The 23,281-nt window shown below is 37.6% G+C and overlaps 1 protein-coding gene across 3 annotated transcripts in view; it reads left to right on the top strand.

Moving 5' to 3' along the window:
• Positions 1 to 23,281, top strand: part of Dhps (Deoxyhypusine synthase) — a 137,339-nt gene that overhangs the window by 17,960 nt on the left and 96,098 nt on the right. For 2 of the 3 annotated variants that reach the window (XM_089104511.1, XM_089104512.1), the window contains exon 2: positions 880 to 1,014. In XM_089104511.1, coding sequence (XP_088960637.1) covers positions 921 to 1,014 — 94 coding nt within the window. In that variant the 5' untranslated portion in view covers positions 880 to 920. Of the gene's footprint in view, positions 1 to 870; positions 1,015 to 23,281 lie in introns of all 3 variants that reach the window. The other variant, XM_089104510.1, reaches the window with a different exon arrangement.

Genomic DNA, 23,281 nt, shown 5'->3' with positions numbered 1-23,281 from the left:
CTAACTTAGGTAACCTAGCCTGGTTCAGAATTTGAAGGGGTTGAGTTGAATTTATGTTGAGTTAAGTGGGTAAAGTTAGACGGGTGTTGAGTGCATGGGGTTTGAGCAAAATGGAGTCTGCTAAAGGACGGTTAAGTTAAATAGTGGTGTAATTGAATGAGGTTGAGGTTAATGGGGTTGAGTCAAAGGGGAATTGGGTTGAACGATGATTGAGCTAAATGGGCTGATTTAAATGAGGTTGAATTAGACGGGAACCACTATCATGGTTGGAGGAATAGCCGCATTATAATAAAAAATAAACTACAACCTACAGTAACTAAAAGCTTAAGTATCGGTTAAAAAAAACTGTCTTGCGAGGAAAAAAAATGTCTTTTGAAGCTGATTTGGAGATTTTAATAGTAAAAGTTTATTGCAAAGACAAATTTATAGGAATTTCGAAAAATAAAAATTTTATATACTAATTCCAAAATATAACTGAAAAAAATAATTGACATGGTGAGGAGTAGATCTAGAGGGGGCATGGGGGCATGTACCCCTCAGGAGGTTGAAAAATGCACTGCTTAAAGGAATGGATGGGTGAAATATTTAACTGGAAGCCCAAGTTTCGTTGGTTCCCCGACCCTTTTTCAAGTATTCACGTGTAATTTTCAATTTTTATCTGAGATTAAACGAAAAGGAAATGAATCACGTACATTTTTGAACTTCGTAAAACACGTTGCATTTTGATCGAGAGGTAACATTTTGACAATAGAAATAACAGTAGCACTTAAGTTATCCACTAATACTTTGTTAAATCTAATCCTTGCTCAATCACAGGAAACACATTGAGATGGATTGTTTTTGCCTTCTCCAGTTTATATTCCTTGTAAGCCATTGCAGGTCTCACTAAGTGGTATATTTAATCTATATTACTGACAACGATGGACACAAGAAGCTCAGATTCTATAGAAGATTCGAGGAATGCTGTTTTTGTAAGAAGCAGTAATTTTGCTGCTTTGAAAACACCTGTAGAAGGTAGGTCAAAATAAATTTTGTGTTTATGGCGAGTTTTCAGGTTTTACTCCTAGCTGATCAGGCTGTTTCAGCATAGGACGCTTTATTCATCCCTGGTTCTTGCTTTATCCAAGCAGCAATTCATGCTTAAGATCCTCATTAGTGGGCAGTCACTTAAGTGCATGTCCTTAATAAAAGGATTAATTTTTGGTAATTTACCATTTTTCTTTTCTGTCAAATTTTTTATGTTCACTTTCTAACACCATCTTTGGACAAGAGAAACTGATTGTAAATTAGGCCTATTTAATACGGACCAATCATTCCAGTTTAAATACCATCGTTCCTAACATCTACAGAGCAAAGGAGTAAAATTCCAAGTAGTATAATCAAAGAGTTTGCGGCGACGAACTGCTAATAGGGATCGACTGAGCTAAAAAATAGCCAGTACCCTAAAACACGAATGTTTGATGGTAGGGGACGCTTAAAAACAATCAGTTTGTTGGTCTTTCCCCAAATTTATAAGATTCATATAGTTTAAGGTTACAGATCAAAAGTTAGATTTAGCATACAAGATACTGTAGAAGTACTGTAGAAGTTTGAAGCTCCTATCTCCAGAAATGTGGAATTTTGCTATTTTTGCCAGAAGACAAATCACGGATTCATGTTTATTTATTAATGTTTTTTTCCCAGGGGTGATTGTACCGAAATAATTGTCCTAGAGCTCTCTTTAGACTAGTGACTAGTGGTAATGGTCATACTACCTTAGTAGAAGCTCAGACTTCTGATTTTCGTGAGATTCCTCCCCCCCCCCCACACACTTGGCAAAGGAGTAGGGAACCTGCTTTCTTGGCTTCAGTTTGCAGATGCTCTACTTTCTGCTTCAGGGTTTCTCAGTTTGCAGGCTTTCTTTCATCGTGCTTTAGAAGTAGGCATGTTATGGGATAATCAATCTGCTAAGATCTTACAATTTTTCCAAAACAATAAAAAAAAAATATAAGGTCTCTGATCTTACAGTTCGTGCTTTTTTTTATAAAATCAAATTACGTTCTGCTCTGATCAGTGCCCTAACGACTCTGATCTGTTTAATGTCCTATTGGGCAGAACAATTTAAATTTCAGCACTTTTCATTAAAATCGAACAATTTGATTAAGTAAAAAAAAATGGCAGATTCATTTAAGGTTTATGAAGAAATATTTTAGTATAAGAAAGCAGGGCTAATAAATCAAGCTTATGATTATTCCAGTGAGTTTGGATTTGTACAGTAAAAATTTGTGTTGCTAGATCACCCGCTTACCTTACTTTACCTTACCTTACAAATGTCTGTATATAGCTAAAATGTCCTCAACTGAGTCAGTTCGCTCATTAGTAAGTTGAAGGTTAAACAACAAAGGATCAGCAATTTTCGGATAATCCTTAATAGGCAAGGCTGTCCAGTAATTTTGTGGTGCTTAAAAAAACTTTCTCCTTTGTAAAAATACGGCCCGAGCCTGTAGACGAAACTTTCTTTTTTTTTTTTTTTTTTTTTTTTGAACCAACTGTTGATGAGTTGTAGAAAAAAAAAAAAAGTGTGGGCTGGCTTTAGAGCCAGCCCACACAGTCTGCTAACTTTTCCATATAGTCTGTGCCTTTTTTTGGGTAAAATGTAAATTTTTCGTACTTTCTCTGACAGTTATTTATGTTTTCAGTTGTTGTTTTCAACAACATAATTATCTCCCTCGATTTTAAAAAATAACAAGTTTTTCAGCTGAAAGTAAAGAGCAACCTCAAAACTGAAAACGAACAGGAATTATTCTGTATATGAAGGGGTTGCCCCCTCCTCAATACTTTATTGTGTACGCTAAGGTTTTTCACACTTTTAAAAAAAGCTTCTCATAAAAAATAAATGACCCTTGTGTTTCAGGAGTCGTTCTTAAACAAAAATAAGGACAAACAGTCAAACTTTAGCGTAAAGAACAAGGTATTGAAGATAGGGAGCAACCCCTTCAAACAGGGAATAATTTCTCTTCGTTTTGAATTTTAATGTTGCTCTTTACTTTCAGTTGAAAAAAATAGTTTTTTTTTTTTTATTTCTGATCATTTTTCAAGTAATGCCGGTAAATCTGGCTCACACGCCATGAAAAATTCCCCCCCTCACGGGAAACTTCTCCGTGGAAAGTTATCCCCACGTGAAATACAACTCCCCCCTCCGTAAAACTCCTTCCAGACAATTCCATCCTTGCTGAAAATATCCCCCTTCTGTATAATTTCTTGCAGGAGATTCAACCTGAAAAATTCTCCTTAGTATGCTTTCATTTGAAAAAGACTTTCAGTTCTAATCGTTTCTCCGGTCTACTAAAAAAATCCCCTCCTTTTTTGAAAATTATTTCCCGAAAATCCATACACGCTGAAAATTTCCCCGGGGAGGTACCCCCGAAACATCTCCACATGCAAAATTGAGTAGGCAAGGATAAAGTAAGAGAGTTAAAAAAGAATTTCGCAGAGGACTTCTGTCAAATCCCCCCAATGTAAAATTTCACCTGGAAAGTTCACTCCCGGAAATTTCCCACCACACGGAAAAGTGTCTCCACGGAAACCTACCCCTAGGACAAAATCCCCCCTCCCCGAAAATGTGTTTATACTTACCAATAGCAAATACTATACGTAAACAATGTGCAAATTTTTATAACTTAAATACCTATTCCCAGGAGATGGGGGGGGGTCACGTTATCTCCGAAGGCATAGTTTTGGGACTTTTCAACTATACTGAACAAAATAACTATCTCAAAATTTGGATTGGATGATTCTAGGGGGGAGGGGCGTGGGAGGGCACTAGTTGCCATCAAATCTTTTTGGTCATAGGCAGCGCGCCAGCGGTGCCTAAGTAAAGAACGATGTGGGCACAATGTGTTTTTTTTTTTCTTCAGTCGGGCACTTCGTATCGAAGGAGTTGTCGTAGAAACTTCCAAAAAGGCTCATTCGATTGGAAATTGGAGTGGCTAGTACCCTTTTTAATAGTCGAAAGTGATTGGAAGGCAACTAGCCTCCTCCCCCCCCCCCCCCACGCCCATCATTCCCCCAAACATATCCAATCAAAATTTTTAGATAGCCATTTTGTTCAGCGTAGTTGATTTCCAGACTAAAAATATGTTTTTGAGGAGGACATTCCCCAAAAACCCTCGGGGCAAGGGTTTTAAGTTATGCCCTGGGGGTATATAAGAACGATGTTGGAACTATGTACTATGTATTATTTTTTTCCTTTAGAGCAGGGCACTTCATATGGATGGGGTCGTCGTAGAAACTTCAAAAGGGGCTCATTCGGTTAGAAAATTGAGAGTTCTAGTGCCCTTTTTAATAGTCGAAAGTCATTGGAGGGCCACTAGTCCCCCCTCCCCACGCCCATCATTCCCCCAAGCACATCCAATCAAAATTTTGAGATAGCCATTTGTTCAGCGTAGTTGAATATCCAGATAGAAAATGTGTTTTTGAGGAGGACACTCCCCCACAACCCTCAGGGCAAGGGTTTTAAGTTTTGCCCTGGGCACTTCATATGGAAGGGGTCGTCGTAGAAACTTCAAAAGGGACTCATTCGATTGGAAATTCGAAGGGCTAGTACCCTATTTAATAGTCGAAAGTGATTGGAGGGCAAATAGCCCCCCCACGCCCATCATTCCCCCAAAAACATCCAATCAACATGTTAAGATAGCCATTTTGTTCAGCGTAGTTGGATTTCCAGATAGAAAATATGTTTCTGAGGAGGACACCCCCCCCCCCCCCCACAACCCTCGGGGCGAGGGTTTTAAGTTATGCCCTGGGGGCATATAAGGTTTTTATAGAATGCGCTGTCGTAGAAACTTCAAAAAAGGCTCATTCGATTGAAAATTCAGAAGCCTAGTGCCCTTTTTAATAGTCGAAAGTGATTGGAGGCCAACTAGACCCCCCCCCCCCCCACGCCCATCATTTCCCCAATTACATCCAATCAAAATTTTGAGATAGCCATTTTGTTCAGCGTAGTTGATTTCCAGATAGAAAATATGTTTCTGAGGAGGAGACCCCTCCCCCCAAAACCCTTGGGGCAAGGGTTTTAAGTTATGCCCTGAGGGCTTATAAGAACGGTGTTGGAACAATGTATTATTTATTTATTTTTTTCCTTTAGAGCTGGGCACTTCATATGGAAGGGGTCGTCGTATAAACTTCAAAAGGGGCTCATTCGGTTAGAAATTGAGTTCTATTGCCCTTTTTAGTTGTCGAAATTGCTTGGAGGGCAACTAGCCCCCCCCCCCCACGACCATCATTCCCCCAAACACATCTAATAAAAATTTTTATATAGCCATTTTGTTCAGCGTAGTTGATTTCAAGATAGAAAATATATTTTTGAGGAGGACACTCCCCCACAACCCTCAGGGCAAGGGTTTTAAGTTATGCCCTGGGGGCATATAAGGTTTTTTAGAAGGCGTTGTCGTAGAAACTTCAAAAAAGGCTCATTCGATTGGAAAGTCAAAGGGCTAGTTCCCTTTTCAATAGTCGAAAGTGATTGGAGGGCAACTAGCCCCCCCCCCCCCCAAACACATGCAATCAAAATTTTGAGATTGCCATTTTGTTCAGCATAGTTGATTTCCAGATAAAAAAAAAATGTTTTTGAGGAGGACACTCCCCCACAGCCATCAGGGCAAGGGTTTTGAGTTATGTCCCGGGGTTACATAAGGTTTTAAAGAATGCGCTGTCATAGAAACTTCTAAAAAAGGTCATTCGATTGGAAATTTAAAGGGTTTGTTCCCGTTTGAATCGTTGAAACTGATTCGAGGGCAACTAGCCCCCTACCCCCCCACGCCCCGCCTTACCCCAAACACATCCAATAACAATTTTGAGATAGTCATTTTGTTTAGCGTAGTTGATTTCCACATATAAAATATACTTTTGAGGAGGACATTCCCCCACAACCCTCAGAGCAAGGATTACAAGTTATGCCCTGGGGGCATATAAGGTTTGTATTGAAAGCTTTGTCATAGAAACTTGAAAAGGGGCTCATTCGATTTAAAATTCAAAGGGCTATTGCCCTTTTTAATAGTCGAAAGTGATCGGAGGGCAACTAACCCCCCTCTCACGCCCACCTTTTCCCCAAACACATCCAATCAAAATTTTTAGATAGCAATTTTATTCAACTTAGTTGAAAGTTTTGGGAATTAGGTATTTAAGGATGACAATCCCTCCCCCCACAACCCTCAGGGCTGTGGGGGGAGGGGGGGAGGAAATTAGGTCTTTTAGGAAGATAACCCCCTCAGAGCCCTCAGTGCAAGGGTTGTAAGTTATGCCCTGGGGGCATATAAGGTTTATATAGAAAGTTTTTGTATAAATCATAGGTAGCACAATCGTGCTGCCTAAGTAAAGGACGGGGACACTCAAGAACGACACAAGAAACGGGGACTAAGTAAAGAGGAAGACACTCCCCCACAACCCTCAGGGTAAGGGTTTTAAGTTATGCCTTGTAAGCATATAAGAACGATGTTGGCACAATGTATTATTTATTAATTTTTTCCTTTAGAGCAGGGCACTTCGTATCGAAGAAGTTGTCGTAGAAACTTCGAAAAGCGCTCATTCAATTGGAAATTGGAATGGCTTGTGCCCTTTTTAATAGTCGAAAGTGATTGGAAAGCGACTAACACCCCTCTCACGCCCACCATTTCCCCAAACACATCCAATAAAAATTTTGAGATAGCCATGTTGTTTAACGTAGTTGAATGTTCTGGAAATTCGGTCTTAGAGGATGACAACCACCCTAACAGACCTTAGGGTAAGGGTTGTAATTTATGCCCTGGGGGCATATAAGGTGCTTATAGAAAGCGTTGTCGTTTCCAAAAGGGCTCATTCGATTGAAAATTGAAAGGCCTATTGCCCTTTTTAATAGTCGAAAGTGATTTGAGGGCAACTAATCCCCCTCTCCCGCCCATCTTTTCCCCAAACACATCCAATCAAAATTTTTAGATAGCCATTTTATTCAACGTAGTTGAATGTTTTGGAGATTAGGTCTTTAAGGATGAAAACCCCTCCCCACAGCCCTCAGGGCAAGGGTTGTAAGTTATGTCCCGGGGCATAGAAAGTTTTTATTGAAAGCGTTGTCGTAGAAACTTCAAAAGGGCTCATTCAAATGGAAATTGAAAGGGCTAGTGCCTTTTTTAATAGTTGAAAGTGATTGGATAGCGACTAACGCCCCTCTCACGCCCACCATTTTCCAAAACACATCCAATCTAAATTTTGAGATATCCATTTTGTTCAATGTAGTTGAACGTTCTGGAAATTAGGTCTTTTAGGATGATAACCTCATCAGAGCCCTCAGTTCAAGGGTTGTAAATTATGCCCTGGGGGCATATAAGGTTCATATAGAAAGTTGGTTTAAAAATCATAGGCAGTACGATCGCGCTGCCTAAGTAAAGAACGGGGACACTCGAGAACGAGACAAGAAACGGGGACTAAGTAAAGAGGAGGACACTCCTCCACAACCCTCAGGGCAAGGGTTTTAAGTTATGCCGTGGGGGCATATAAGAACTTGTTGGCACAATATATTATTTATTAATTTTTTTCCTTTAGAGCAGGGCACTTCGTATCGAAGAAGTTGTCGTAGAAACTTAGAAAAACGCTCATTCAATTGGAAATTCGAGTGGCTTATGCCTTTTTTAATAGTCGAAAGGGATGGGAAGGTGGCTATCACCCCCCTCACGCCCACCATTTCCCTAAACACATCCAATCAAAATTTTGAGATAGCCATGTTGTTTAACATAGTTGGAAGTTCTGGAAATTCTGTCTTAGAGGATGACAACCACCCTAACAGACCTTAGGGTAAAGGTTGTTATTTATGCCCGGGGGGCATATAAGGTTTTTATAGAAAGCGTTTTCGTTTCCAAAAGGACTCATTCGATTGTAAATCGAAAGGCCTAGTGCCCTTTTTAATAGTCGAAAGTGATTGGAAGGCTTGACATTTTTATAGTAAAGATCGAAGTGGGTACAATGTATTATTTTTGGTTGTTGTTGTTGTTGTTTAGACCAGGGCACTTCGTATTGAAGGAGTTTTTGTGAGAACTTCGAAAAGGGCTCATTCGATTGAAAATAGAAAGGGCTGATGCCCTTTTTAATAGTCGAAAGTGATTTGAGGGCAACTAATCCCCCCTTCAAAGAAAAATAAAGAATTTGAACAAAAATGAACAAAAAATTGAACCATTGAACAAAAAATGAGCAAAAATAAAATCAAATAATCTACCAAGCATGAAACTTCTACTAATCAGCATCGATAAATAAATGAAACCCAAAACGAACAGAAATTAACATAAGTTGGGCGCAAAACCCCTATGCCTTCCCAAGGCCAGGACAAAATTTGCACTTAACTGGAAAAAATATAAACGTTTTTACTTTTATAACTTTAATAAATCAAATAATTTTAAAATTTCGATTACTAAATATCAGTATATGTATATTAAACTGACAATGCACATTCATTTGTATTTTTTCAGTAAAGTGCAAATTTTGTTCTGGCCTTAGGAAGGTATAGGGGTTTTGCGCCCAACTTGTGTTAATTTCTGCTCGTTTTGAGTTTGACTCGGTTATTTATTGTAGTATCGGTTCGTTTTGGGTTTCATTTATTTATCGATGCTGATTTGTGGTAGTTTCATGCTTGGTAGATTATTTGATTTTATTTTTGCTCATTTTTGTTTAATGGAGTTAGTAGTAATGCATCTATATATTTGAACCCTACGCCTGAGGCATGAATATACAGTGTAGTGTAACCGATACATTGACTTACCAGGGTCAGTCACCTGTAACTTGATTAGTAGGTTTTTTTCTGTTTTTGTTGTCAATTACACAATGAATGTAGGTCATGAGTTCACATACACATTCTTAAAACTACACGTGATTAAACACGTTATAAAACTACGTTTCAACTCCAAGTTTTTTTTTTCAATCAGAGTGGGTTTTTTTTTTAGAGCTGACACCAGTTTTTTAGGCAGCTAAAAAGAGAATTGCTCAAAAATTCGTCATTTAAAACCTGTATAAGGCTTTCCAATGCTTAGTCTACAGCCAGCGGTTATTTGGCAGTGTATAATGTCCTAAAACAGGTTTTTTTTTCTGTTTTTGTTGTCAATTACACAATGAATGTAGGTAATGAGTTCAAATACACATTATTAAAAATAAACTTGATTAAACAATTTATAAAAATAATTTTAAGCTAAAATTTTTTTTTTAAATCATAGTGGGGTTTTTTTCGAGCTGACACCTGTTTCTTAGGCAGCCAATCAGAGAATTTCTTAACAATTCGTCATTGAAACCCTGTATAAAGTGTTAATGCTTTGGAATTCAATTTTCATTATGTATTATCATATCGAGCATAGTACACTGGATTTTATTAACTCTGAAATAATGGATATTTATATTTTTAATTTTAGTACACATTCATTCTTTATTTAAAAAAAAAAAAATCGTTTTACTAGTAAATTCAAATTTCAGGGGGGACTTAGCCCTTCTCCAACAACACAAAGCTTAAAATATGATGCGTATATTCGATAGAAACGGCAAAGCACGCTTTTTTCTATTATGTAAAACAAAAAACTCCCTTTTCCATTGCTCTGTTAGGCGCATAATTCTGTAGTTTTAGTTCTTTTTCGTTCAAAAGAATCCTTTCCCAATCCCGCATTTAAAATGTACTATCTTCTTCCGCTCTAAATAAAGCCATCTGTGTTTAACATGTTACCAAAGAGGGGATGATTTCAAAACAACATTCCGCTGCAACCCGGATCTAATTACTCTAACTGTTATCGGTCTGATGTGATCTGTTCGCGGTATGGGTCGTATCGGGATTAAGAAAAAAAGACGGATATGTGCGATTCAAGGCTCATTGACAAAAGAGTGTGTTTTTTGACCAAATTAGACAGATATTTTTAAATTGTATTTGATGAAAGTAAATGGATTTCATAGATGATTAAGAGGCTTTTATAAAAATATATGACATGGAAGAGGGCAATGAATCAATTCTAACACAGTTTTTCTTTACTTGGTAACCGTTAAAAACGAAATTTTTGTGTTAAATAAGTAATTCTTGTATCATTTAAAAGAGCTTTATGGGGTTTGAGAGAGACTCTGTTCCCTGATTCCGTGTGGTTAGAGGGGGTTCTTTGTGCAGACTAATTTTTTCTTCTGTAAAAAAGGGAATTGTTTTTTTTTCATGCTAAATTTTGCCTTCTTTTTAAGGAAAAGGATTCTTGCAACTACCCCCTCCGGAAAAGAAACCAAGACGGAACGAATCCACATCTATGCAAGAAACGGATGGCACTCAACAGCAGTCTGAATTTGGAAATGTGAGTATTTTCACCACTAGCTTCTACCTAATTCTATCCAACTTTTTTTTGTTTTTTTTTAATTATTTTCTTTTCGATATTTTTCAACACCATAAAAGTGTTTGTCAAAGATATTAAAATGTTAACTTTTTAGTTTAAATAATTCTAGGAGGAATTGGGTTTTGTTGGATGGTATGGAAAAATGGTATGTGTTAAATATTCGGGAAACATACGAGTAGAAAAAATGCTTCACTACAGATAAGGCTATTGTGTCTTTCTGAGGGAGGAGGATGTAACTTTTTAGTTTAAGAAATTTGTTTATGAATAGAAAAACGCTTCTCTACAGATATGGCTATTGTGTTTTTGTGAGGGAGGAGGGGGTAACTTTTTAGTTTAAATAATTCTAGGAGGAATTGGGTTTTGTTGGATGGTATGGAAAAATGGTACGTGTTAAATATTCGGGAAACATACGAGTAGAAAAAATGCTTCACTACAGATAAGGCTATTGTGTCTTTCTGAGGGAGGAGGGGGTAACTTTTTAGTTTAAAAAATTTGTTTATGAATAGAAAAACTCTTCACTACAGATAAGGCTATTGTGTTTTTCTGAGGGAGGGGGGGGGGTAACTTTTTAGTTTTAAAAATTTGTTTATGAATAGAAAAACACTTGACTACAGATATGGCTATTGTGTTTTTGTGAGGGAGGAGGGGGAAAATTTTTAGTTTAAATAATCCTAGGAGGAATTGGGTTTTGTTGGATGGCATGGAAAAATGGTACATGTTAAATATTCGGGAAACATACGAGTAGAAAAAAAATGCTTCACTACAGATAAGGCTTTTTTGTTTTTCTGAGGGTGGAGGGTGTAACTTTTTAGTTTTAAAAAATTTTTTTATGAATATAAAAACGCTTCACTACAGATAAGGCTATTGTTTTTCTGAGGGAGGAGGGGGGAACTTTTTAGTTTTAAAAATTTGTTTATGAATAGAAAAACGCTTCACAACAGATATGGCTATTGTGTTTTTCTGAACTTTCTGAGGGAGGAGGGGGTAAATTTTTAGTTTAAATAATTCTAGAAGGAATTGGGTTTTGTTTGATAGTATTGAAAAATTGTATGTGTTAAATATCCGGGAAACATACGAGTATAAAAAATGCTCCCCTACATATACGGCTTTGGTGTCTGTGTGAGGGCGGAGGGGGTAACTTTTTAGTTTAAAAATTTGTGGAGGAATAGAAAAACGCTTCACGACAGCTAAGGCTTGTATGTTTTTCTGAGGGGGGGAGGGGGTAACTTTTTAGTTTAAATAATTCTAGGAGGAATTGGGTTTTGTTGGATGGTATGGAAAAATGGTACGTGTTAAATATTCGGGGAACTTACGAGTAGAAAAAGCTTCACTACAGATAAGGCTTTTGTGTCTTTCTGAGGGAGGAGGGGTTCAATTTTTAGTGTAAAAAATTTGTCTATGAATAGAAAAACGCTTCACTACAGATAAGGCTATTGTGTTTTTTTGAGGGAGGAGGGGGTAACTTTTTAGTTTAAATAATTCTAGGAGGAATTGGGTTTTGTTGGATGGTATGGAAAAATGGTACGTGTTAAATATTCGGGAAACATACGACTAGAAATGAACATGATATTTCAACTTTATGAAATAATGCTTATTTTACATAAAAAGTAAAACTTTTTTCTACAGATTAATGATATAGCACCACCATCGACACTATTGAGTGATAAACCAAGTGAATTCACAGGAGTAATTTTGTCGCGACCACCAGAGTTCAGTAATGAACCTAAACTCCTTCTAAAGAATGTGGAGCGGCATGGGGGGCTTCTTAATGATGTTTTTGGGGAAATGGCTAGCCTAGATGACTTAAGCTGTGATATTGACTTGCTTGAGGATCCGGAGTGGGCAGATAGTCTTATGCGTGAACATTTAGGTAATGATACTAGTGCATCTGAACCGTGTCCTCATAATGAAATCCCATCAAAGGACAATACAGGCTGGCTCGAGCAATTGTCCTCAAACACCTTGGAATATGTACTAGGGGACCTCATGCCATTTCCAACCAATGTGATTGAACAGACTGGGAGTGGTGGTGGTGTTATTGACAATTCCCTGTCACCCTCCACCATTCCACTTAATGATATAGATAGTAGTAGTAGTACAGCAACAACTGTATCCCCTCTTCCAGATTTTTTTCTGTCCAACTCTGCCTTGCACCACACATTGGTCTAAAGCGCCAAATTCGGTGACCCTTTCAACTTTCTTGTGTCAGGTAATATAGTACAATATCCCCTTTAAATTACAAAATCATTTGCTTATACCTTTCGAGCCATTATTTACATAAAAATGTGGTTGTGGGGTTTTGGGTTCAGTTTAAAACCATCAATATTACTAAAATATTTTTTTTAAATGAAAGTGTGGGTGAGATGTATTCTAAATACTTGCACACAGATATGTTGGCAATACACCCGCATTTATCGATTTATGGGGAAGTTTTTCTAAATTGGGGTAATAGTATTCAAAGTAAGTGGGAAAATTATAACGAGGGGGGTAGTGGATCTGTGGTTTTATTTATTGAAAGTTTAAATGTTTACATTTGTAGGTTTAAAATAGATTTTATTGTAAGCGCTGGGCATGGGGGAGGGATGACAATTGAATTAAAATATAACTGTGATTTAGAGGGATGTAGAGGTATAAAACGAATCTGTTTCGATATGAAGCTACAGTGTTTCAAATATACATTTTTGATTGCCGCATACAGACCACTTCAAAAATATGCCACTAAGAAAAATTTGGATAAAATGGCAGTTAATGGTTGGGAGGTTTCAAAGTTCCCCAAAGTAAATTTTAATTGTTTAAATGGTCAATATCCCGTTACACTAAAATGAATAGATATTTTTGAGTGGGCTAATGCACATTTAAAGATTGGTGTCACGGTGTTACAGTATGAACCGGAATTTGAACAGGGCCAGCGTTCCAATAAGAAGGGTGTATTATTTCCAGTGCGGGCTCCTTCAATTGAATCAGTAGAATACTGGGTGTGGCTTTTATACACCCACCCAAAGACTCTAATTCAATTGACCATTTTAATCCGATTATCGACATTAGTAGGGTTCTAAATGAGGGTAAAAAATGTGGTAGTGTAGGCTATTACTGTCCAATATGTGTCTCCAGATTTTGGACTGCTTTAAAGTTAAAGCATCACATGAAACACTGTAAACGTCATGGATACCAGGCTGTGGAGACGGTAAGCAGAAATAGAGCGATCTTACGTTTTAAAAATTTTCAAATCACGATCCTGCAGAGCAATAAGATCGTTTTGGACTGCGAGGCTAAGCTGACAGACGTGTGCGATCTGTCGAAGTCGAATCATTATAAAATACAATAAACTATTTTGGCCTCTCGCTATCTTACACAACATGAGCCTAATAGTATTATGAAAGTGCCGTAGGTAGTTGCAGTTTAGGGGGGCAGTAAAGACTGCTTGTACGTGGTATATGCCAGTCTTATCATAACACTGCACGATGCACTTTTATATCTTCGCTAAGAGCACCATCCTAGGCGCCTATCACAAGGAGACTCTTCTGTCATTAAAATTATAACCTGTGTTGGGTTTGCAAGGGAGACTTTGATGATGGTGTAGGGAATGGGGGAGGAGGAAGGTGATCGACTATGATCATTTGTGGCAGGAAATTACATCGGGAAGGAGTAAATTTAGAGGGGTAGCACATCAATCGTGCAATTTAAAAGTTAGACAGCAATATTTCGTACCTGTTTTTATACACAATTCCAATTACGACTTAAAGTTTGGTCTTCCGGCGTTGGCCCACATTGCCAAGGGGGGAGTTGTAGATGACGCATGGATAGATGGTTCTTTGTCATGTAATATCATACTCAAATCATCAGAGAAGCTACTGCTGCTAGAATTCATGTGGAAAACAGTTGACAAGGGCAACACGTGCCTGAATAAAATCCGTTTTTTAGACTCTTTCAGCTTCTTCCCCAAATCTTTAAGTCAATTGATTCAGGTGCAGAAAAGTGATAATTTTGATAGCTTCCCCCTCCTCAAACAGCGCTTCCCCGATGATGAAATGTATGATTTATTAACGTGTAAGGGTATAGATCCATATGATTATTACAACTCTGGCTCGAGGCTAGATGAGGTGTCACTACCGCCCATTGAAGCTTTTTACAATTCTCTTACTGAGAGTGAGTGCACCTCTAGCGACTATGAATTTGCTAAGAGGGTTTGGGCAAAGGGCGGGTGTAAAAATGGGTGGGGTTATTGTAAACTATACTTGACCAGTGACGTACTCACTCTTCTGGATATTGTGTGCAAAAATACGGATAATATATATGGGGACTTTGGGTTGGATTTGGATTATTATTTTTCCACTCCCCTTTTGGTTTTGAACTTTATACTTAAAATCAGCAAATAAGAATTTGTTCTGTTCGCCTTTGTGTATAAGCATCTGTTTTTAGAGATATCAATGAGGGGTGGGTATGTTTTTCACGGGGATCGTATCATGAAAACTAATCTGAGTGGACAGCACACCGATGAAAAGTCGGACGGAGTTTTTTTGGATATGAATTCTCTTTACCCATCGGCAATGTCTCACTACTGTTTGCCGTATGGCAATTATAAATGGCTTGGCAATCCGTGTGCTTCGAATGTCCCCGACATTGCCAGTGTTGAGAAGAATGGGGCACAGGGATGGTTTTTTGAAATTGACGGTGCAATACCCATTGATATCCTTGACTCGGTAAAAGACTTTGTTTTTCCGTGCATAAATAGATCGATGGGTAGGGACTCTCTGAGCCCCTACAATTTATCCTTATTAGAGGATGGGAGGATGCATTGGATACTTTCAAAATCAAAACCTTGTACCGACCTCCACCCGACGTAGACTATCGCCTTTTAGCGCGTAACATGAACCAGGATAATGGTTAGTGGTTTTAAGGCCACGCAGATTTATCTGGACCTCTAAGTTGAGCTAAAGCCATTCTAGACAATTTGAGTTAACGCCTCTTTCAGTTAGCGTTCAAAAGCGAAAACAAAAACTGAAAAAGAAGTCTGTAAACTCATTTTGAACTCAGCTTTGGGTAAAATGTGAAAGAGCGTACGACACAGACGTCGATGTGACATTGTAACCAACCCCAAAGATTGTGTTCGAATCATTGCGGATCCAAACTTCACATCGTTCACAATCAGAGACTCTGAGATGGTGCTTCTACATCATATGAAAATAAATATTGTTTTAAACAAAAATATTGTAGGAAAAAGTGCAATAACCCAAATATCCAAAAAACTTTTTTTTTCGTGATATTACAATGTATATCGTGTACAGGAGCTGATGGTGGGACAAGTTCAATTGTATTAAGGGGACACTGACTCACTCCTGTTGAAAGTAAAAACTAAAAATCTATTGAATGATTTGGGAAATGGCTAGTACATTAGCTCACGAATGGACTACACTAACTTGGACGAATCCCTCTACCCAAAGCTTGTGAAACGCCAGGCCCAAAATCAAGTGTTAATGCTAAAATCTGAAGCGGGTTGTGATTTGATATCCATTGGTGTGTTTCCTGGTCCGAAGGTATACTGTGTGGAAACAAAGCGCAAGGATATCAAACAAGTTTGCAAGGGGGTAGCTAAACACTTTGTAAAAAATAATTTCGACATGAGTGTGTATAGAAACTGGGTGAAACGTAGTTTATTGCCAAGAATGAATGCCAAGGCGTTTCACTCTTTACAATTTAAAAACTACCCTGTTAGAGCTGAGACGCGTACCATGTTGGCCATAACGAGAAAATCTTATGTGATTAAGGTCGGAGCTAAGGCACAACTACGTGGTTATAATAAAAACTCAGATCGAGTTGAATGTATAGATTACAGAAAACAACTCGGTCTAGAAAAATTAACATAAATTCATTAAAAAAAAGTATAAATTGGGTGGGAGGGTTTTTTGGACAATTAGGTGTTTTTTGTTTTTTTTTTAAATTCTTTTTAATTCTTTATCACAATCAATTTTCAATGTGTGTGTGCAAGGCATATAAATTTCCCTTATTTACGGCCAGCCCCCGCCGGGCCCCGCGCCAGGGCGCCCCCGCTTCCGGTATCCGGCGCTTCCCGGCCCCGGTTACTACCGCGATTACTCCCCGGGGGAGGGGGGATCCCAAAATAAAAAAAGCTTTAAATAAAATTGTTTGATATTATTTCACAAGTGTGCACATTAGTCCAATAAATGTTGTATTTTTTTATAAATAAACAAAAAAAAGTGTATTTATTTAAGTGTTTTTTTTTCTAGTGGTTATGTAAATGTTGTATTTTTTTTATTATAAATAAATTAAAAAAAAGTGTATTTTTTTTATTCATGTTTAATGTGCCTTTTTCAATGTAGTATTTTTTTAAAAGTATTGTCACCTTTTTTATGTATATAATAAAAGAAAATATCATTCCTCTTCTTCTTCTTCTTCTAATTATTATTCTTGAACGGAGTAGTAGTAATAGGGAAATTATTTAGTCATTAGACAGCCATAGTTTACAGTTAGTTGTCCAGGTGAACTGTTGAAGGGAACTTGTATCAATTTAAAACACCATTCACATCGTTTCTGTTTGAACCGTCAATGTTTGCCAAAATAACACTCTTAACTAAAATAATTAAAAATTGTGATAAAACGTTTGTGGAAAAGCCGAAAAAAATCTACCACTTTTATAGTATGTGACAGGAGTCACAAGTTAAAATAAGAGCAATTGCTGCCACGACGCGGCTGGTACAGATTCAATCCATACAGGGACTTGATGTTGTCAGCATTATTGAACAAAACTCTTGGTTGATCACTGACGATCTGGCTGAATCTATTGAACAATGATCCCAGGAAATGCTACAACTGTTTACTGTTCAGTCTCATCATGAACAGATTTCCATTACTCTGGTTCTACACAATCTTTTTCATCAGAGCAAATGTATGCAAACACTTGCATTGAACTGCCCCTACTATATCATCTACAGAGTTGTTCGTGATTCTAGCTCGCTAATAACTCTCAATAAACACATCTATCAGGGGGCCCCTAAATTTCTGCTCTCAGCATATTATCAGGTAAATAATAAACCCTGAGGCAACATTAAATTGAATCTTATTCAAAACATACGTGAGAATTAGTTTGTAATCACAGATGTTTTCGGCAGCGAAAATACACGATATCTCCCTGTGAATAGCAAAAACACCTACTAGTCAATTTCATCAGCTTAAACAAACTACATGAAAATAGACGTATATTTTCAGTTCTAAGCACTTCAAAACCTCCTCTTAGGAAAGCAATACTCAAACACGGTATTGACGATGATTTTATAAATCTAATATCCGAAATTTGTTTAAATTTGGCCGAGGGTAATTTTCAACCGCCAGAAGTAGTTAAGCAGCAGGCAAAGCAACATCGTTCAACTGTACGTACATTGGCCTCTAAAAAGAAAGGAAAGAATTTTAAAAGGAAACGACTTCTTCAGGCGGGCAGTAGCTTTTTCACACTTTCACTGCCAATAACTGCAGGACTTATGAATAGTTTTCTCTAGGGACAGAGACTGTAAAAACACTATAAATCGACGCCAATAGAACTCACTCTTTCGCCCCTCGAAAACGTTGAGAACAATCTGAGTACATTCCTTGACAATGAAAATATTGAGGATGATAAAAAACTGCTTTTACTTCAAGATGCACTTCGCCGAGTGGACAAACACAAGTCCTATTGGTCGAAGCCCACTGCTGCTGCTGATCCCAAAAAAGAATCATCTCCTCAGGATTCTGCTGCTGCTGGAACACAATTGAAGAAGGAGGAATTGGATTCAATTGTATCGAAAATTGGAAATCTACGGCCCCACTCTTCTCACTAAAGGCGTAAACGACTCCTAGCCTATGTCTTGGAAAGTGGTCAAGATCACATTCAAGTTTAGAGCAATGGGAAAGGGATTATAATTCAAGGCAAGAGCTATAATCTTCTTGATTTAATCTATGACATGACTACAAATCGTAAAGGACTATTATCATTTGACACTCATCTATACAACTTTCTAAATACATTAAACTTCCCCAAAAGTCTTATTGGCAATAGACAAATTCTAAAATAATTAAATGAACATGCATCATCGTCATCATCAACAACATTGAAACCATAAAAAAATTAACTTGAAGAAGAAGAAGATTTTAAATCAATTTTGGATAATGCTAGCACACCACTGATAGCTAGACAAAAGAGAAGACGTATCAAGTTAACGTCACCATCACCACCACCACCACCACCAACAGCCAGTATACAAAAGGGTAGCGGACGTTACACAACGTGTTTACGTTCAAAATGGTTGAAGTTCTGAAAGATGTTTATGAAAATATTGGTGAGGCGGCGAGTTTAAGCTCCCCCGCCACTCTTTCCAAAGTCACTGGTGTTCACACTAAAAGTGTACAAGAATATCTACAAAATGAATCAAGTTACACTCTACCTAAGCATTGTAGTTTTCGTACCAGCGAATTTCAAAAAAATAATATCTTTGACGCGCTGTATATAAAGAATGCGGATATACCGACTCTTGATTAGATTCAATGCCATAACAATACGCTGTACACATAAATCCTCCTTGCAAGCAGTGGTTATAGTCGCTATGCATATTCAATTCCATTGCGATCAAAGAGAGGTGTTGAAGTTGCTCAGGCCATTGAAAGTATTCTCGAACAGAATTCGTATAAAAAAATTCAAACGGATCGCGGTAGTGAATTTGTTAATCCCCATGTTGCAAAAGTACTAGAGAAATATAGTAAACTGCTCTATAATAGTCACAGTCCTATACAGGCTGCATTGGCCAAACGTTTGATAAGAACTATTCGACTTTCAATTTCAAGATATTGTACATTGAAAAATACATCGGATTTTATTCATGATCTTGATAAAATCATGTTGATTTATAATCAACGACCTCATCGATCATTGTCCAACTCTACGCCAACGGAAGTTCATCATTCTGATCATGATAGAATTGACACCTTTCTTAAACAGTATTCCAATGAATCGTCGGCTGTCAAGAAGATGAAAAATAAATTCAATGTTGGTGATACTGTTCGAATTAATAGAACAACTAACGTTTTTGAAAAGGGGAATTACTTGTGGTCCACAGAACTTTTTAAAGTGGCAAAAATCCTAGACACATGATAATATGAGAGATGTTCTTGGCTTTAAACAGAATATGATCAATGGGAAAAATGCTGACACCGTTTACGGGATGAATCAAGTTATTTTTGCTGATTATCCACCTGGTTTTGCCTCGGATTCTTGCATATTTATCTATGTATCATTCATGGAAACATCGAGAGTCGGTAGTTCAAATGTCCCCCTCCTACGTGTTTTTGAGCGAAAAAAAACTCATGAACTTGTTCATCACTATAATATAAAGCATCTTCAGTATGTTCCTGTAAACACTTCGTATTTGGAACTCTGTCAGTTAACACTAAGAAGTGAATTGGGTGATCCTTTAGCAATAACAAAAGGCTTAGCAGTGATTACATGTCATTTTTGACCCATTGCCAGCGACAGCACAATCACCTAAAATGGACAATAGAAGAATTCCATTTGTCTGTTCCGATATTAATTGATATTTTGAAGCTCTGAGTCTATCTCAAATAGTTAATGGCCTGGACTACCACAAGGGTTGCACTACAATTTCTGGCTATGGTCTTGGTAGCTGGTTCGCTAGGCTATTTTGTTCTGTACTACCCCTGGCAAGAAAATATATTGTGCCTGATGCATCGAAATTTACTGCCTCAAGGATACAGGACTGGGGGTCGGGCAAGAATTTCAAGGAGAGTGTTAAGGAAAATATTACATCTTCAGCAAGAGCCGTTGGTGAGCAACTAAAATCTCGACAAAATTGGGAGGGATTGATAAGGACGCATTCGCGTCATTCACTCATCAGTCTCCGCCCAGGCAGGAAGCAAAGGACATCAATAAGGAAATTGAGGAATAAAACAAGGAAGCCCAATAAGCAGAAGAAGAAAAAGAAAAAGATTGTTAGATCAAAGAAGGATTTCTTCTCATAAGATGACTTATCTCCCCCACAAGGAATCATATCCATCATACAGTTCCTCATTGAATCTATTCAATGCTGAAAATGTTGATGTCAGTGTCAAGTATGGCTACTATGAACAGTTTCCCCCCCAACAACCCCTCTCGGGAAATCTACACTTTCAAATATTTTCCGATGAAGACTATTTCATTGACTTGTCGTCAACATTTATTGATTTAAATGTTGTGGTGAAGAAAAAGTCAGATAATACAACTCCAAATGCCAGCGATGGTCTCTCCTATGAAAACTGTATTCTACAGAACCTATTCAAACAAATTAATCTATTCATTAATGGAACATTGGTGAGCACTAGCAATAACTTATCAAACTCTGCAAGCTACATACAATTTATGATGATGACACCAAAGGCTTACAAGGAGTTGAGAGGACAATCATTAAGGCTATGAATATCGGTCAGGTGTTGATACTGATGGTGAGTTGACTACTGCAGTGACCCAGGAGTATCATCTAGTTGGATAATTAAATCATGAGATATTCAATATATCCCAATGGCTACCTCCCAATGTCAAGATTGAAATAAAGTTACAGATGGCCCCATCAAATTTCATTTTGAGAAAAACACTTCCTGCAGCACCCGATGCAAATGTCAGTATGACATCGGCAATTCTCCACATCTAAAAACAACAGGTTATCAGTTCTGTTGCATTGGCAGTGAAAAAGCTAAGAGCCAATGGCACCAGCATTAAAATTCTTGTTCCTTTTACAATCACTAATAAATGTCACATTACCACCGGTTCTCGTAGCTATAGCGATTCATCATTTATCAATGGAGAAATCCCATCAAAATTGGCTTTGGCCTTTGTGAAGAGTGGGAGTGCCGTTGGATCCTGGACTGAATCTCCCCATGATTTTAATTTTTTCGGTCTATCTAGCCTTGTGTGCAAAGTGAATAGTATTCCACTGCACACTTTATCATTTGACAAAAAATCCTATAGAACTCTGTACGAGTTGACCATGCAATCCCTAGATCATGATTCTCAACTATTTGAAAATGGAATAACCAATTCAATGTTTTCAAAAAATCATGGGGTTATTGTTTTGGACTTGTCAGGCACACAAGATATGACCATAGTACGAACAGAGAATGTACATTTATAGTGTACATTTGCCAATGCTCTGACCGAGAGTATCACGCTAATATCACTGAGTCAATTTGAAACCTATTGGGAAAACACCCCCGACGGCAGTGTTCTACTAGACCTAGCACCATGAACACAAACCAAATAATCAACGTATTTAGACCGGTCATTGGCTATGCATCTTTCAAACAGCGAAGAATATTGAATTTTTTGACCCTCTTGGTCTATCGTATAAATTCTACGTTCCATACATCAGCAACTTTATTGAAAGCAGGGGGAAAACCATTATTCAAAATCAACGAAGAGTACAGGATTTAACAACTAAGACATGTGGCTTTCATGCACTACTCTTTTTCATGTTCAGATGTCGTGGCTACACCTACAAGCAGTTTCTCGACATCTACGTTGACTTACCTCGATTGAACGACTTTCTAGTGGAGAATATACTTACAAGCTTATTTAATATTGATTTTAGTGCCCTAATAATAAAATGTTCTAAGAATGTATGTGAAATTGTTTATTAATAAAAAAAAATTATACACATGATAAAACGACTTTTCTACTCTTTAGATTTCATCCAGTACTAGGTATTTGTCGACAACAACTAGTGCAGGTAGATTATCTGAATTCACAGTGTACTGATCCTGCTGTAGTGCAATGTCAGGGTCACACTTTCTACAGTAGAGTGTGACTTCACTCTTGTCATATCTCTTTGTATAGTCTTTGATACTATTCTCATTCATTCTATAGAATTCACATGTTTCAATTTGCTTATTTGAAGTAATGTCTCAAGTGTCGAATCACATTCCGTCACAGCCAAATAAAAATCAGTGGGTTTATAATCATAACACCCAATGTCTTCACAACGATGACGTAGAAACCATATTCTTTTGTTGTTCCAGCAGTTGAATCGTTGACCCGGTTCCTCCTCCCAGAACAATCTAAAACCACGACGATACCAATCTCGTAGCAATAAACTAAAATCACGGTCAGGATTCTTTCCAATCATACCGGGATATGTACTCTCCCACTGATTACATTTATCATAATGACAATTGGAGCATAGGTGGCCTCTAGGATGAGAGTCACACACCTCCTCAAGACAGGAATTACAACCTTTAATTTGTACTGCATATCCTCTATGCAATTTACACGGGTTGCATAATCTACACTTTTCATCATACTCCTCAATCATTGTGCAATTCTCACATGATGATGATGACCAACTGCCCAGTGTGTACATACATAATGGACATGTATTGTAAATCCGGTCTAATGTCGACGCTCTTATCGTCATATTGAGACGGTCCTATCAAGTAAATAAATTGTCCGAAAGAGAGAGAGAGGAGTAAATCATTCTTGAGCACCATCTATGTCATGAAAAAAGTCCTAAATTTCTAATCTAATGTTTCTAAGCAGATCCACAATACCATTTTGCCGTGTCGTGATCAATATATCAATAAAGTGTGTAAATGCATTTGGATCACGATGTAGAAGCTTCATACAATAATCTAATGATGGAGAATCAGTTTTCGTTATATCAACAAGCATTCCCCGAGAAAATATCTTCCTTTGAATAGACAACTCTAGAAAATCATCATCTAGAATCAAACGTTTTTCCATAAGAACTAGATTTCTCATGATTCGCTCTTTCTCGAATCTATCCATTTTTAGAGTCCTAACTCTCTCACAGCCAATTTCAGACTCTCCAGAATTTTTGTACCCTAGAAAATATGCGCTAGTGTACTTTAGAAAGAAAAATATCATTGATTTAGAAACATTTTTA

This window comes from Artemia sp. Qi Xiang Cuo, chromosome 18 (assembly GCF_049724085.1).
Source record: "Artemia sp. Qi Xiang Cuo chromosome 18, ASM4972408v1, whole genome shotgun sequence".
Classification (NCBI taxonomy): Eukaryota; Metazoa; Arthropoda; class Branchiopoda; order Anostraca; family Artemiidae; genus Artemia; species Artemia sp. Qi Xiang Cuo.
The sequence above is the reverse complement of the archived record's forward strand: the minus strand, read 5'-3'. Positions and strand labels throughout refer to the sequence as shown.